This window comes from Mesocricetus auratus, unplaced genomic scaffold (assembly GCF_017639785.1).
Source record: "Mesocricetus auratus isolate SY011 unplaced genomic scaffold, BCM_Maur_2.0 Super-Scaffold_100023, whole genome shotgun sequence".
Lineage (NCBI taxonomy): Eukaryota > Metazoa > Chordata > Mammalia > Rodentia > Cricetidae > Mesocricetus > Mesocricetus auratus.
The window spans coordinates 15,627,787-15,645,285 of NW_024429204.1; the positions used below are offsets into that span (position 1 = coordinate 15,627,787).

The 17,499-nt window shown below is 42.0% G+C and overlaps 1 protein-coding gene across 1 annotated transcript in view; it reads right to left on the reverse strand.

The window, feature by feature from the left end:
• The window catches only part of Ext1 (exostosin glycosyltransferase 1), a 277,737-nt gene that overhangs the window by 19,409 nt on the left and 240,829 nt on the right, over window positions 1-17,499 (reverse strand). The window contains exons 4-7 of the mRNA XM_040730390.1: window positions 15,519-15,638; window positions 5,932-6,064; window positions 3,376-3,494; window positions 1,478-1,573 (exon numbers count right to left, since the gene is read on the reverse strand). Of these exons, the coding sequence (XP_040586324.1) occupies window positions 1,478-1,573; window positions 3,376-3,494; window positions 5,932-6,064; window positions 15,519-15,638 (468 nt within the window). The remainder of the gene's footprint in view (window positions 1-1,477; window positions 1,574-3,375; window positions 3,495-5,931; window positions 6,065-15,518; window positions 15,639-17,499) is intronic.

A 17,499-nucleotide genomic window follows, 5' to 3' on the forward strand; every position in this document is an offset into this window, starting at 1 on the left:
CTCCAAAGAAGTCCAAAGCTCCAAGTTATGGTGTACATTGGACCATTGGGCAGGGTTCCCGGTGTTCAGACTGGGACAAAGCCATCCCTCTAACATACTAGTCTCTGGGGGACATAAGTCATTGCAGACAGGTGACTTTTTTGTGTCAGCCCCTTTTGTGAAGCCATGCATATGGTGACATGTATTCATAAAAGAAAGACTCATGCCAGGAGGCTTGTGACAGTTCTCACGGTCACATTTTCTTATCAAATGCTAACCAACTAGGTCCAATACCTATGCTGATTGACACCAGACCTATGGATGCTCTAAGTACAATGGTCATATTCTCCTGTGTGTGTTTGTACGTCTTGTTACACAGTACCCGAACACACAGTAGGTAGTCTAAGTGGGAAATGAATACGTAATGCAATACACTCTTCATCTTTTCTCCATGGGGCCACTGCAAGTCTCCATGCAGTGTGCTGAACCAATATGAAATCGCCACTTTTGCGGGGTCCAAAGACGGTTTCAAATGGTTTGGCCCAACAAACTGATATTCTGCTGTTCTGACTTAGGGTGTGCTACCCAGTGTAAGGTAATCTCTTTGGGCTTGGCAAAACAAGACTTAGACAGCACAGTTGTGATTGATTTCTTCACAACTGAGGAAGAACGGGCCATTTGACACCCAGGGCCGTGGACCCAGCTCTGGCTGTTAAGAGTGGGCGAGATTTCACTAAGGCAACAGGATGAAGGGGTTGGAAAAGATAAGCAGGGATGCGGAGAAGGGAGGGAAGTTGAGATAGCTGATAAAGCTCTGTGCTAAACGACCATCAAGATCAGCAGCAGCAGTGGCCTCAGAAGAAAGCACGGAGAGAGAAAATGTCAGAGGCTGTCAAGGGCCAGACACATGGTTTCAGATGCCAGTTTAAGCCATTACCAATCACAGTCCCGAAAGGCCACAGCATGATCAGACAGTTACTGAGCTCTAAGCAGGGTGGATTGGGCAGGGAAAGGAATGGGCCAGGGAGGCCAAGCTGGGGAAGGTCTTTGGATGGAGACAACATATGGAGAAACCTCCTTTTAAAGCAAAGGCTAAGGAGGAACCACTATTCTGGAAGACCCAACGCATTAGCGTTAGCAAACCATGCAAACTCTGTGTATGCAGCATTGGCAGCGGCAGCCTTACTCTGTTCTTGTCAGTTATGCAAACACTGCAGGATTCATTCCACTGCCTTGGATTCATTTAGCCCTCACAGAAACCCTAGGTGGCGTGCGGTGTGAGTCTCGTTTTCTGAGTGGGGGGGAGGGACAAAAAGCCTCCTAGAACTTCGGTTAGAAAGCATCGAAACCCAGGTTTCACTGACTCCAAAGCCCACGGCCATCAAATCTGAAGACACTCAAAGACACGTACAGTGTCAGACACTTAATCCAGACCCGAGAGATCTGTGGCGATACGAGCTTCCAGGATGGCCTCACATTAGCACCCTCCTAGGCCTACCTTGCTCTCTCCTTCAATGACGATGACAGGCACGGCAGTGGCAGGCCAGCGGTGTTTGGCTGGTAGGGGTTTGTCACAATTCCACAGAACTATGATCTGAAAGGGACAGGGATCATTAGATGGCTGGCTTGGGTACTTCTGTCGGCCCCCATCTAAAAGGCTGGACTTGCAGACTTGTAGAGTCCACACTCACACAAACTTCAGAACTGCCATCTTCAACAACCAGAGAGGGGACAGGAGACATCCAAAAAGTTATTCCCAGGGACTGTGAGAACGCTGAAGGAGAAAGACGCAATCTCAAAGGCCGAGGAGTTGGCTCAGGGGGGGAAAGAGCTTACTGTGCAAGAGTGAAGCCCGCCCAAGTTTGATCCCCAGCACCCATGTAAACGCCAGGGGGGTATGAATGCCCACCTACAACGCTAGCCCCTAGGAGGCTAAGGATCCTTGTTACAAGCTTGCTTGCTAGACTAGCTGAATCAGTGAGCTCTGGGTTGCAGGGATTCTGCCTTAACTAACATACATGAAGGAGAACAATTGAGAAGGACACTCAATGTCATTCTCGGGCATCCATAGGTATATGCCCATGTGTGCACACACAATCTGCACACATGCATGAACCCTGATATACATACAAACATACAGACAAACACACTCATGCGCACACACACAAAACCACACAAAGTAGCTTGAAGTCTGCCGGAACTTAATCAAGTGTTTTCTAACTTCTGATATCTTATGGTAATGAGTGCAATAGCAACTGTGATCAAGTTAGATAAAAATGTATACCAAACATCTGAACATCTGCTATGAACTTGCTCTACACCAGGCAATGTGGGCGACATAAAAGACTCCGAGATAGAGGCACGGCGAGTTCCTGCTTCGGATTCCTCTGCACTACTGCTGATTTTATGTGACTTCATAATTTCCAGTACAGGCAGCGAGTTCAAAGAATGAACGCTTCGCTATGATTTGATTCCTTTCTCATCTGTAAACCAGCTTATCTATACCCATCACAAGTTAGAAAATTAAAGAGTGTTAAGACTGCGGGAGTGGTACTGAGTTGGGAAACATTGTGAGACTAGACGTCATCTTCTGCTCTCTCCTGGGAAAGCAAAGTGGATGCCTCCTGACGCCAGCAAGTCTGTTTCCGTTATTGGAATGTGGTGTTCTGTGTCCTGCCCAAGGCCTTTTCTGGTATGACTTTATCATTTTGATGTTTATAAATGAAATAAGGGGCTAGGGGGATGCATCGGTCAGTAAAGTGCCTGCTATACAAGCAGGAAGTTATAAGATCAATCCCTACCACCCAAGTGAAAAGCCAGATACAGGTACAGCAGTGTGTGCTTGTAATCCTAGTGCCAAATGGGGTTGTGGAGACAGGCTGACCCTGGAGCTTGCTGGCCAGGAGTCTACACTAATCAATGAGATCCAGCCAATAGGAGACTCTGCGTCAAAAACATAGGTAGACAGCACCTAAGGAACAACACCTCTGGTCTAAACACACATGTGCATACATCTGCATGCGTACCTACATAAACATATAACTCCCGTAACCCAAACACACACACACCCATACACAACAAGAAAAGGAAGCAATATGTTTTATACATTCTTTAGAGAGAGAGAGAGAGAGAGAGAGAGAGAGAGAGAGTGTGTGTGTGTGTGTGTGTGTGTGTGTGTGTTACACTCTACATCAAGGCTAAGGTCATTCTGTAATCTGTACTTGTGTCTGGCTTCACTTTTTGAGAGTCTCCAAGTTGATGGAAACAGAGTACCAAGGCCTGGTCTCTCACAAGAGTAACTGAGTATATTGCTTGAAGGGTCCCGGAAAGCCAAGTGTGGGACAGGTATGAAACAAGATTCTGGCCCATGAGGCTGCAGAGGACAAGTGTACTCACCTGGGCACAGTACTGGGACTTGGCTGCAGCCACGAGAAGCTTCAACACTGGCTGGGACTGAGAGACCAGGGGGGTCACAGCATGGATGACCGCAGTGAATTTGGAGGGGGGCTTTAAACCTGAAAGGTAACAAGGAGAAGAGCCCAATGAAACACTGAAAAACAGGACTTAGAAAACCTCCATGCACCCCAGAGCTAATGTCCCCTCCAGCACATTTCTTATGTCTTTCATTTCTTATATACTGACAGAACTGAAACAAAGCTATGTAATGACTAACCAGCCCAGAGACCTCTAGGAACTGCCTAGTGTTCATCTCCAGCTTTTCCAGACAGCCTTCCCTTCCCTTGGTGATGCTTTTTGGAAGGTACCCGATATCTGCCTGTGCACTTGCTTGCCTGTTACTCGGTATTTACACAAGCATACTTTGTCCATGTATCTGACTTCTTTCTTTCTTTTTTTTTGAGACAAGGTTCTCTTTATTGCTCTGAAGGCTGTCCTGGAACTCGCTCGGTAGACCAAGGCGGCCTTGAACTCACAGAGATCCGCCTGCCCCTGCCTCCCGAGTGCCTGGCGGCATGTGTCTTAACTAAAGGGTTTTGTGTGATGAACAGGATTTCATTTAATAATCAGCACACAGGAAGGGATCAGAGACCAGCACCTGGCATCCATCTAGGCTTGGCTCTCGGTGCTACCATCTTGGTGGCATTTAGAAACATTGCTTGACCCCCCTGGGTTCCTTCATCTGTGAATCGCAGCTACTCCAAGAGTAGGGCACGATGGTGTGCACTAAGTATGCTCAGTGTTAACTGTTACCACCGTCAGCTTCCTCAACACTGCCCCCAGCACCATCAGAGTCCCCTAAGGGAGCCTCTAGATTCCAAGAATGGCTGCTCAGTACATGAGATTGACTTCTGCCCAACGGGGAGCTCAGCATAGGAGAGGACAATGGATATGCAAATCAACCATTACAACCAAAGAGAAGCTAGCGGACATCCCCCCCAGGAGCCCTTCCACAAGAACTCAGAAATTACAAACAGGTTAAGAGCCTTTCAGAGTTTCATTAGCTTAGACCCACTAATTTGGTACATTAGTAGCTTAGGTATAAACCAGACACTGTGCGACCATCCCAGTTAGTGAAATGCAAGTTAGGATCTGAGTGTATATGTGAAATGATTATGCAAATGTTTTACAAGGAAAATTGTGCCATCCAATTAGTACTTTAATTGAACTTTAGAAAGAAAGAGAGTTTCTCGTGCTCTTGAACACTCAGGTAAGCACGATACACATGACCGAGGAAGCACTTTTTAACAACAGAAACCAGTCATTGCTTTTAGGTTTTCCAGGGACAGTTTAAGAAGCATCACACACACACACTTCCAAGGGGCTGAGTTGCACCGAAGACCACAGAACTACAAGAAATGGAAGGCTTCTTAAATACTGCCTGTGTTAGACAATGAATTCCCACTGACCCACTGATGACCATCCACGAATTCCATATGGTCCTCCCAGTGTGTCTGGTTTACAATAAAGGGTTATACATCACTGATGGACACTTTAGGCCCTGAACTTCAGTTTCATCTCACAGCTTTCAAGTTAAATATGTACAATTGAAAAAGAGTGATGCTGTTTTGGCGAACATGAGTATGGAGTGGACAATCTTGAGTTCTCATCATATCAGTTTGAAAGATGCTTTACTGTCCCAGGTTTTCCAACGCTTACTACTCTGAGCTAAAGTGTGAATGATTACATCAACACGAGAACAACAGAGGTACCAACTATGGAAATGTCTGAGGTAATAACATCAGCCTCTGTAGAGCGGTAGCTCGGGGCTCACATCCTTCGTCCTGCTGAGGTTCAATTCAAGCTGCTTGAGAGCACATACTCTCTCTAACATGATCTTTAGTTCAACCATCTAGCCAGGCATTAACCCGGTGTATAAGAGAAACATAATAAACACTGAAAGAATGAATACCTTTGCCCTTTTCACAAACGCTTGGTTATTTCTTATTTCTCTTTCTTAATTCAGATTTTTTTCTAAACATATAGTAAGAGAAGTGAGATTGTGAAAAAAAAATCAAGGAGAAATATATACACACATGCACCCCTATATATACATGTTCAAATGATCTATAATTTAAGAACATTTCTCTGTCTGTCTGTCTCTGTCTCTCTTTCTCAGTTTTTCAAGACAAGGTTTCTCTGTGTAGCTTTGAAGCCTGTCCTGGAACTCCCTCTGTAGACCAGGCTGGCTTCAGACTCACAGAGGTGGCCTGCCTCTGCCTCCCGAGTGCTGGCACTAAAGGAGTGTGCCACAACTGCCCAGCAAAGACATTTCTCAGTACAAGTAACTACACTAAATGCACCGGAGAGCTGCGCAGATGAGAAAGAAGGCTTCCTTTCTTTTTGTTGTCCAACGCTCTGTTGTATTTACCAATTTTGGTTGTGAGTTTCTGCTGTAAAAAGGGCTCAGAGAGCAATCTTCAACCCAGGCTGTTGGGAAGAAGGACCAGCTCCACATAATCAAAGGCATCCACATACTCCAAATGACTCACTTACCTAAATTAGCATAGTAGTAAGGGAAGTCTCCCAGGTAAGACGAATACTGTGGCAGGACGAACAATCCTCCAGGATGTTTGTTCCATATTAAACTGTTTCGTGATATGTGCTTGAATATTCTGTCCTGAATAATCTAGAAAATGAAACAGCACGCGGTGACGGGGATGGCATTCAGTAAAGGTCTTGCCCAGGTTTGGGGGTGACGGTGCTAAAAAGACATCACGCACTCTACCTGTTCCTCCTCCAACTTTCTATGATGAACCGTGGCTGACAAAGTTTCTCAAGTCCTACTGTAATCACAAGATTTGGTTTTTGTATTTTGTTTTCATAAGAATAATGGCCCTTGCTAGTTTCAAGGTACAGTGAAGAGAGGGACAGTTCACGCGTCCCTGGGGGTGGGACATCTATCTACGGATCCAGACGTGATCAGCAGCAAAATCTGTTCTAGGTGTACAGCAGCATTGGTGTGGACCCTGTGGAGGCGGATTTGAGGACGGGAGAGGGTAGCCACATTCTCCACTGGGCTCTAGTCCTTTAACTTGGGAGGGCATTTTGAATCGCCTGTCATCATCACCCATTGCCTTTTCAAAGTCAGCTGCAGGACTTTGAGTCCTGGCCAGCTCAAGTTTTTCGGTACTTCAACTTCAAAAAGCAGTGAGTTAACAATTGCTCAAATTATCCTATGATGGGACAGGACAAGAAGGCCGGCATATGAAGACTAATAATTGTCAAGCTAGTTCATTAGTTTCCTTGGACTTTGGGACCTTGCAGATCATTAAATTCCACATTCAGAGACAAACCTTCTCCCAACCTGAATTATTTGTCAGTTGAATGTGATTACTCTACTTCAGGGTTTTCTCTCTGACTTTCAAGCTCTTGTAATAAAACTATCGACTCATTAAGATATGATGTGGCAAATAATTAACTTGATACAGAACATCATGCATGCAGCACAAAATGTTTTAAACCTAAAACAAAATCCTACGGGCTTAGTTGAGGGATATGTGTTAACATGTATAAAGCCCTGACTCCCAATAATCACTAAATCTATCGATCAATCCTTAGATAACTTTTAGGAGTCTGAGGACTTAGATCACCATTTTACAGGTCTCCATTAAAGGAAATGTGAAGTAAGTATAGGGTCCCAACATTTGCTAAGTTATTAATGCCTTTGTCCATCTCATCCCCTGGTGGAGAATGGGAGAGTAAATAAATGAGCCCTAGATATCTCTTAAACCTTCCTACTGAACGGAAGTAGGGAAGAAATGGAGAAGAACACACACTCTCAGTAATATCTGCATTTCAGTTTTCACTCAGATCAGAATTGCTCATTTTATATGGTTAGGTAACTTTCTGAGCTGTTGAAGATTTTAGGAATCCTGCTATAATGCTGGTATTTACTGTCTAGGGTACAAAGGCATGGCTTGTAATGCTGTCACCCAGGCAGCTATTGTGAGCAAAGTGTCATAGCTGGAAAGAGTTTTTTATATGGCAAGCAATTCTTTGTATAACATTTCTTCCATTTTTCCATCCCTTATACTTTCCAAATCCAGGCTATTAATTTCCTTTTACAGTGTTCCATTTAGATCTCCTTTTATTTTCTTTCTAAATTTATGTGCCTTTCAGCATGTGGTCACATAAATGATCTTGGCTATCAAGACACAGAATAAATTGGCAATAGACAGCATTAGAAATTCAAGTTACAAACAAATGACATGAAACTCAGAGATGTCACAAGTAGGTCATTATTTGCTAGGGTCTTGGAGAAGCATGCTTCACACAGTCTTAGACTATCTTTTTGATTTAAAGTCACTGCATTGTATTCTTTTAAAGTTTCCAAATATGACCATCAGTTTTGGAACACTCTTGACATAATAAGCATTTCACACTGTATTCAAATGGGTCTTGGCAAAAAGTACCAGTGTGACTACATAGTAAAATGTTGAACTTAACCTTGGCCAACTGATATGCTGCCTAAAGGACTTATATCCTCTCATTGGTAACAACATGATAAAGTATCACTAACACTTATGACAACCTCTGAGAACGTAGGATAATCTGACTAAACTCCTATATTTAAGATTTGATTTTGTCTTTAAAAAGGAAATTTTGTCAGGGCCTCTGAGACCAAGGTCAGCCTAGTTTACACAGCTAGTTCCAGGATATCCAGGAGTATACAGAGAAACCCTGTCTTGAAAACAAAGCACAACAAAACAACAAAAAACAAAGGAAAGAAAATTGTATCTTTATGTTTGTTTTTTAAATACAGGCAATACAGGTCTTTTTTTTTCATATTTCTCCATAGTACTCATAGCTTATTTCTTTGAACTGACCAAAAATAGAGTAATTTTTCTATGCAAAGAAATGAAATACCCCTAAATAAAAAGCTTCCACATTCAGTATCGATTCTTTAGGACTTTGATTTGGGATATGAACACTAGTAACACTGTTTGAATGACTGGTCAAATGCATATGCATGCATGTGTATGTATGTATGTATGTATGTATGTATGTATGTATGTATGAACTTGCATTGTCAAAAGTTTGAAAGAGTTTGGATCTCATTCCAAATAGAAATGCTATTTTTCAATCTCCTAATGCCTTAGTTGTCCCTGTCACTTGACTGGGTAGCTCTCAGGATTCTTACATGGCACTTAGTGCTTACACTTTATTGCAGTGGAGAAGACATCACATTCATGCACACACATACACACACACACACACACACACACACACACACACACACAGAGGAGCGCTCAAGCGAAGATTTTTTGTTAAGGTCTTCAATAAAGATACTACTTTAATTAAAGATACTAATTTAAAGGGCAAGATAAGCTCTTTACTATTCCATGTCATCTCTCTTTTTTAAGATTTATTTATTTATTATGTATACAGTGTTCTGCCCACATGTATGCTTACACACCAGAAGAGTCCACCAGATCTCATTATAGATGGTTATGAGCCACCATGTGGTTGCTGGGAATTGAACTCAGGACCTCTGGAAGAGCAGCCAGTACTCTTAACCTCTGAGCCTTCTGTCCAGCCCCCTATGGCATCTTGTTTTTTTTTTTCTTCAAAATAATGGGTAGTGGGTTGAAGGCTGCAGTCATTCTATTTGGTCTTCGCTTGTTCTTTGGTTAAATGATGCTGCCTCACACCCAAAGGGCCATCAGATGCCATGTGCTCGAAGCCGAAGCAATCTTTGGTTTACATTATTTCACTGACTTTTACAGTAAACTGATCATCATCACAGTACTGTAGCTCAAACGTACTTAGCCAGATAACTGCAGAACAAATGAGAAAACTGCACGAAATGCCTCTAAGACAGTGCTCCATAAGCTGTCATACATAGGCAGTTACGTCATCAGACATCATTATAATTTCATGCACGCTTTTTCTTAGCTTGTCTTCATTCTGCATTACTATGGTCCCGCCCATGAAGGAACAGTCTTTGTTGTACTTGCCACTTAGCCCATTGTCATTTCCAATCTGTATATAAGTACAAAATGGAAACACCCAGTTCCAAAGAGCTTGATCCAAAAATGCAGCACCCAAGCTTGAAAGCGAAGAGAACCCCAAGTATGAAAGAGTGGACATGTGAATGCACTATTTGGGGAGAGGGGAAGGAATCCCATCTTCAACCGTGTCTAAGCACTACCTACAACTGCAGAGCTGGCCTTGAGCTTTGAGTGGGAAATATCCATCATAGGCTTGAGCGCTTGCATACTTGGGCCCTCTTGGTCATGCTGTTTCAGAAGGACGTAGAACCTTTGAGAAGTCAAGCATTGCCAGAAAAAGGAAGTAGGGGTGGGCCTTGAGGTTTGGTAACCAGGCTCTACTTCCTATCCACTTTCTACTTCCTAATGAGGGACAAAACCATGACCAGCTTTCTCCTCCTCCTGCTCCCATGTTGTCCCTGTCATAAATGGAATACAGTCCACCTTAAACCGTTAGCCCAAATCAGCCCGGCCTACCTTAAACTGCTTCCTGTCAGGTATCTGTTCATAGATATGAGGAGAATTAATACTGGGAATTCTCCAAAGACTGGCAATTCCATACTCAGGGCCTAAAGTATGGTCAGTAAGGACAAAGTACCATGGACCTAGAGTCTAAGTGAAGATAAACTAAGCAAATGAGCCTTGCGTCTGGCCGCCTCCAGTTAACTTCTGTTCTCGTCCTTAGCAGGGACAAGACTAATCACATGACTTACTCTGTCTGAGTGCTACAACAGTGGGCACCTCTGACACGTGACCCTTGAGTTCCTCTCTTGAACACACACTCTTTGCCGCTCTGTGTGTAAGGATGGCATTTGATTTCCCACCTCTGCTTTTCTGCGCATGCTGAGTTCTAGCGTAATGCAAGCTCTGAGTTAAGATAGGAGACCAAGTGTTGTCTCCCTTGCAATTTGGCTGAGAGGTCAGATTGTTACAATCCAATCTTGGAATGATATAGAGAGGTTTGACAGCAGCTATAAATTTGAATGAAGTATATGGTTTCAGTGTTTAACACACACAAAAAAACCAAAACAAAACAAAATAGTGTTGCTAAAAAATTGTGTGGCTTAGATCCAAAGGGAAGAAGGCCTTTCCAGGCTCAAAGATGAAAACAACTCAATGTAAGATTCTATTGTGATGAATGTAACACATCCAGCTGTTATTGCAGGAGAATGGCGCTCTGTTAACTTAATAGAGGAGAAACGGGATCCACATAGTAACTCTCTACAAAAGAAATATAATTAATGCGATATGATCTTTTGCCTGGCAAATTAGTAACGTTGCATGTGTGTTATATTTTAATTATAATCCCGAAGGTACAAGAATGTCTCTCCCACACAGCTTGCAAGAGTCTTGGTGGGTGCAACCATTTACCACACTGGTCCTCCTGTTGTACTCAAAGAGATGTGTCATTTAGAGTAGTCTTCTTCTTGATATTTTGAAATATCAAGAGAACATATTAGTCACTCAAATAAGATAAATTCTTTGCAGCAAACTAACGAAGACAAAAGAGAAAAGTTAATTCAGTTTCAAATAATCTCCTGCTTAGTTAGAAAGGTACAGCTAGGGGATGTAAGGCTGAGTTAGTGCTTACAGAGGACCCAGGTTCAATTCCCAGAACCCATGCAACAACTCAGCTACCTGACCCCAGTTCCAGGGGATTCAACAACCTGTACTCTCCTCTGAGGGCACTGAGCAAAACATCCCTACACACAAAAGAAAGATACATAAATCTTTAAAAGAGGACACAGCCAGTATTTTATATTGCCTCCTAATGATGTTTTTCCCTGAATGTGTATGTGTTTGTATTATTTTGATCAAAATGAGAGATGGTTCGCTCTGCTTGAATTACCTCCTAATCTGCTTTTAAAAACCAGTATGAACATCTTCTTATATCAATACAAATGTGTCCTTAGTATTTTTGGTGTCCTTATAACACTCCTTAGTGCAGATGCATCATAATTGGTCAATCTGTTTCCAGGTACCTGACTGAGCATGTGCAATGTTATAACTAAAATAAACGCTGTAAGCCTTGTTCATTAGGTCATTATCTGTTTAGGAAAACTGCCATAGAGAAGTGTGGGGTGAAAATTATGCTTTCTTCTAAAGGTTCTGGCCTTTCCAGAAGGGTTCAAACAGGGAAGCCATTCTCCACTCTAATGTCAAAGTCTTCTTCCTGAACCCTTGGTGGCACTGGTGCCATGATTCCCTGTGACAGCTATTGACCTGTGATAGGTGAAAGTGGTATTTCATTTTCATTTTAACTTCCTTGAGTAAGGACAAACATATTTTTCATAGCGACTGATGCATATTTGACTCAACTGTACACCCTTAGGAACAATTACAATTAAATTTAATTACCAATTAAATCACTTTACACTTAAATTTTGCATCTGTTCTCTTTATTATATATTATCCATACATATATATTACACATATGTGCATAGATAATAACACAAAGGATTCTATAGATACTTTAAGATTATGAGGGGTCACATACTAATGAATTCATAGTACACTGAAAATAAAATAAGTTGAGAATGTATTTACTACACCCAATTCACCCAGCATAGCAACGTAACAACCAGCACACTGAGAGTATGATTGTGGCTGACTGGGAGATAGGGCTCTTAGCCACTACCCAGCTTCACAACACAATTATTATATCACACATATTGATAGCATGGGGAGAGGTACAAACATAAATGCTCAAAATATAAATGTACTGAATACGTGTTACTTTTATACCACATGTAGAATTAAGATTATCTATACACATTTGCCATATGTACATATGTATATATAGTGTGTATCATATTTATGTATATATGTATGAATATACACACTGAAAAATTAGGAGTTTTTCTGTAATAAGTCTTTATCAGCTGTCTTTATCAGCCAGCTCTCAAATACTGACATGGAGACTTATTATCAATTATTAAAGTTCAGCCTATAGTTTAGGTTTGTTCCTAACTAGCTCTTATAACTTAAAGTCGCTCATTTCTATTAAGCTACATTCTGTTTGTTTTTGATAAGGCTTCACTCTACTCCGGGCTAGTTAGGAACTTGAGTATTTTTCCAATTTTTCTTAGAGTTTATGTGTCAAAAGATAAACCTTTTCTTAGCCTCACATTAACTGTGACCCTTTGCCCTCAATTTTGCATTTTCTTTGTGGTGTCTCCTGCTATACAGAAGTGTTCGTGATTTTTATACTCACATTTAATAGTGTTTTACGCCCAAGATAATGCTCAGAAGAGCTTCTTTAACTTAAAATTATACAGCTGTACCCAACTCAACCATCTCTCATTCATTTTATTATCTTCTTTCTTGTGTGCCTGTGTGAGTGGGAAGTGCTCATCTGGAGGGAGACCTGTGTGCTGTCAGGAGGTCCCCCAGTCCCTCACCTTAGTTTTCGAGACACGGTCTCTCACTGACCCTGGAGATTGCAGTTTTGGCTATAGTGGCTGAGCATCCAGTCCCTGGAATCTGCCTGTCGCTGCCCACACCAGCATTGGGGTCGCAGGCTGAGGTGAGTGAGCGCAACTGGCTTCTACAGGCAACACTTTTATATTATATGCCCAGTATTATAATAGCAAATTTAACTTACTCAGAATCAAATAACATAACTCAAATCTTCTCTCATTTGAAAAGCTGGATCAAAGCTGTCTCAATTATAATGGCTTTATAATGTGCGCTAATTAAACCACGGAAATAAATGGTCTTTACTGCTTTCCAATAATGGGAGGCTGTGTTTAGGCACATATTCTTCAAGCTAAAGCTCAGAGTAGTTTTTGTCATCATCTTTTAAGACTTTGATGTGCAAATCGAGGAAAATTGCTATCTTGACAATCCATTTCCCTATTTACTCAACTTTTGTTTTATGTCCCCCAATTTCATCTGTCATTTTCATCAGATAAAAATAAAACAATATTATTTTCAAGTTAAAAAAACACAGTAATTTAGCAAAGGGTATTAATGACCTTAATAATGCCTGAACTCTTTGATTCAATAATCCCATTTCATGGACACTATCCTAAAAGAAAAGGCAGAGGCGCAGCCCAAAATGTTTGCAGGAAACTGACGAGGGCACAGCATACATTGCTAGTCATCTATGCAGAGCGCAGTAATCACAGACAGCATTCGCAGTGACCTGCACCAGATGGGTAGATAAGTAGAGGCTTACCACAGGACGGCATTAGGATGAAGACAGATTAAAACGTGGTCTGAGTGTATGGGAGGACAACAGCAGGACAAGACAAACATGAGAAAACAACTCACAAGAAAGAGAACACGAGGAAAAGGCCACCCTTAAAAGGGTCATGATTTAAAGCCAGCTGACTAAACAGTTGGGTATAAAACAATAAGCATGAATGCACTAAAAATATTTGTGTACATACACACACACACACACACACACACACACACACACTAGCTTATTGGCAAAATGCTCTTTCTATAAATGCAGCCGGCAAAGAAGCCACAGACACTGAGACTGTGTGACACAAACAGAACAGAATGAACATGACAAGCTCAGGAGTAATGTTTAGGACAAAAGACAAAGGGTTAATATTTCAAATATGATAAACTTCTAAAACATAGAAGTGTCAATAATACTGTGCTAATTTCTTTTGTTTGTCTGAGAGCTTCCTGAGCCAACAGATGAAATTCAGTTAGTTTAGTTAGCATTCTAAGAAGTAGGAGGCTAGAAAACAATTTACTTTAAAAAGAAAAAAAAATCTCTAATCTGACCAAAAAGCAAAAGCAAACAGGACTTCAAAATAATCAAAACAGGCCTTCTGTTTGCCTAGCTTCAAGGTGTACACTGGGCACGCACATGGGAAAATCCGGGTGTCTGGTTGCCTAGGGCTGAGCCGTGGAGCTGATCTGAGGCCGGTGTGGATAGATTCCACTGGGCTTTGACCAGCACTGACTCTGACCCTCACCACAGCAAGAACACTGTCATGTGGACAGAAAAGGGACTTCAGTTTCCATAGTATCACCTGGGTGTCTTGTGTTTACTCAAGATTACATTAGCTTCCAGAGTGATCATTAACTTCCAAAGGAACTACTCCCCAAGTGTGTAATAAATTGTCCCACCCCGTTCTGCAAGCACCTGGGTCACCTCAGGAGACCGTCTGATCACTCCCCTTCCCACAGGCCTGGAACTCATGAGTGTGCAACTTTCTCTGTCCTTTCTTAGCTCCTCATACTGCTCTGTGTAGCCTTAGGCCATTGCTATCTGCTCTGCTTCCTGTGGTTTTAATCATTTCCATGATTATTTTTCTCCTGCTTTAAACAAGGCAATTGAAGGGAATGAGAATATGGCTCAGTGGTAGAGTGCTCTCTCAACATAGTCAATTCCTAATCTCTATCTCTCTCTGTCTCTCTGTCTCTCTCTCTCTCTCTCACACACACACACACACACAGACACACACACACACACACACACACACTCACTCACAGAGGGGGCATGCACACAGTGTAAAGCACCTTAAAGATAACTACCCACTTGCCTGTCCAACTTTCTATTTTTATAAAGGTTAACACTTTCTATACCAGTTGGATACAGTAATGACAATGGCTTTCTTCTTACCATAACTTTACAACATGGGATGTTGGTTGGTTGGGTTGTGTGCGTCTACAGGATCAATGTCACCGTCTCTTCAAATGTTACGTACTATGGTGGTGACTAAATTGTTATTTTTAGAATGGTGGAGGATATTTCCCTACTTGGTCACTATCTTTTTTTCTAAATGCACTCCAGAAATACGTCTTTAAAGGATGCCATTGAGCTTGAGTGACAGGAAGATGGTCATTACCCACATATGTCTAAAATTATGTCAGCCAAAGGTAATCTCATTGTCCAGGGCACAACTTCTCTCCATGTCACTTCTGCTCTGAGAATTCGTCAGGAATGAAGGCATTTGCTTGGTAATCACAGAACAGGTGGGGGTGAGGGGTAGCCACTAACATATTCATGGGCAGAAATTTGGTTTTGTCCCATTTGACCAACTGCATGACCCAACAGCAAAAGAGAGGTTGATGGGAAAAAAAAAGATTATTCAATGTCATGAGCCAAGGGGTCTCACTTACCTCTAGTGTAGTTAATACAATCTTCTCAACTGAAGAAAAATAAGCCTCCCACAAGAACTGTGTCTGCTGTCTAAGTGCTAGGATTTTATCCTGATGAATAGACCTGATTGTAGAAGGAATCTGTAACATTAGAGGAATACACGATAATTATAACTCTAAGACAGGAAGATGTGCTTGATCAAAACATCCCAGTGGGCTACACTCTTACTCTTCAGAGCCTTCATTTTCTAGCAAACAGGTCTATTAAAAAAAATCACCAACCACTAGGTAGAAATGTCAGGACAAACAATAGGTCTAGAGAAGCAGCCTCAAAGACATTCAAGTGCATGGAAGTTATGCATTGGCTTAGTTTAGTCCTAAGTAGCAGGTCAATTGCACAGGGGACTCCTATAGTCACAAGTTTTGCCTCCTTAAGTCCAAACAATCTTTAGCCCTGACATGGACAGTCAAATTTTTCCAAAAAGTAGATATAGGCCTTGGAGAAAGAAAAAGTTTTCTGAGGGGTGTCACTCCAAGAACCATAAAGTGTCTATAAATGTGTGATTCTAGAGACTGCTCGCGGGCCTCCACCATTCAATACAAACAGATTTAGTCATTTCTACACGCACACCCTTCACGTAGCCTTTCTGAATCTTTGTATACCTGAAAGTGTTCTCCTCTTGGCTCCAGCCCTTACCCTGATCTCACTGGATCTCCCAAACACTGCCTGTGTTTCATCATAGACTGTTCTAAGTTGGGCAATTTTGAAGGAAGGTCTTTCTTGCTGCTCTTATTGCTATATATTTTGTGGCTAAGAGAATAGTCCTTATGCTAGCTATTCCAGAAGTAAGAGCCTAATTGAACAGGGCCACCTGAAGCTATCATCAGGATGTTGTTACGTTTGACAGCAGTGTGGCTTGGTATTATAGTACAGATATTAACGGCACTAATAGGCTACCTTGGATGAGCTAGTTGCTCTCTCCAACTGTTCATTTATAATTTGCTATGGTGGTTGGAATGAAGATTATGTGCATGCTTAGTACAGTGTCTACAACACGGGAAGCTTGATTACGGTGGTCTATTAAGACTACCGCCATTGTTGACACAGGAAGTTGCTTCTTCAAGCTGGACCAACTGATACTACACTAAGCCGGGCCAGCTGTTTACTGCTGGCCTGTTAATCTGCCCTGGTAGTTCTAAGATGCATTCCTTGTAATGCTGGTTAAGTTTCCTAGGCGTGCTCCCTGATTGTGCCTACAGTTCAAGGTCTGTTCCATCTATGGCATCTACACTCTTTGTGATGATCATCTGCCCTGTGGGACTCTCCTTTCCATATGCCTGCCTCCCTAATGTGTGATGAATCAGGCAGACCGGGCAATCTGGGCTACATGCGGAATGCCCCGTCAGTCACATTAATAGGAAAGTTACCCCAAATACAGGACTACACTATATATGCCTTCTCCTTAGAGAGGAAGGGGATGGTGGCACACTTCTAGATTCAAGACTGCCCCTAGGAGAAGCAATGAAAGTTCCACACAGTAAGAACGAAAGGAAAAGCTCACTCGCCCTGTCAACGTCCCAAACTAGGTACTGAATCTATGCTCTGAAGGGATCACAATGCTGAAAAAAAAAATATGGAGGCAGCAGGTAAAGCTGAAACACTGGCAGGCTCAAGGTCAAGTGGAAATAAAATATCCCTAGAGGAGATAAACCATTCATGGCGTGTATCCTTGATAAGTCAAGAAAATTCATTTTTTATTTACTCACTGAGAAAATGACCTAGATTGCCAAGGGAAAAAAATTAGGGAAAAAAAAACTTATCCTCAATTTTCATAAGCATGCCCTTTTAAATGTCAACGGCATTCTCTAAGTCATACAGGTTGGCATGGCTTTTTTTTTAACATCATAGCCATGAGAACTAATCCATTAGGAAAATGCCAAAAGCTATCATTGCTACATGGCTTCCAGGGAAAACCAAGTCCCCATGGCGCTTCTAAAGGGA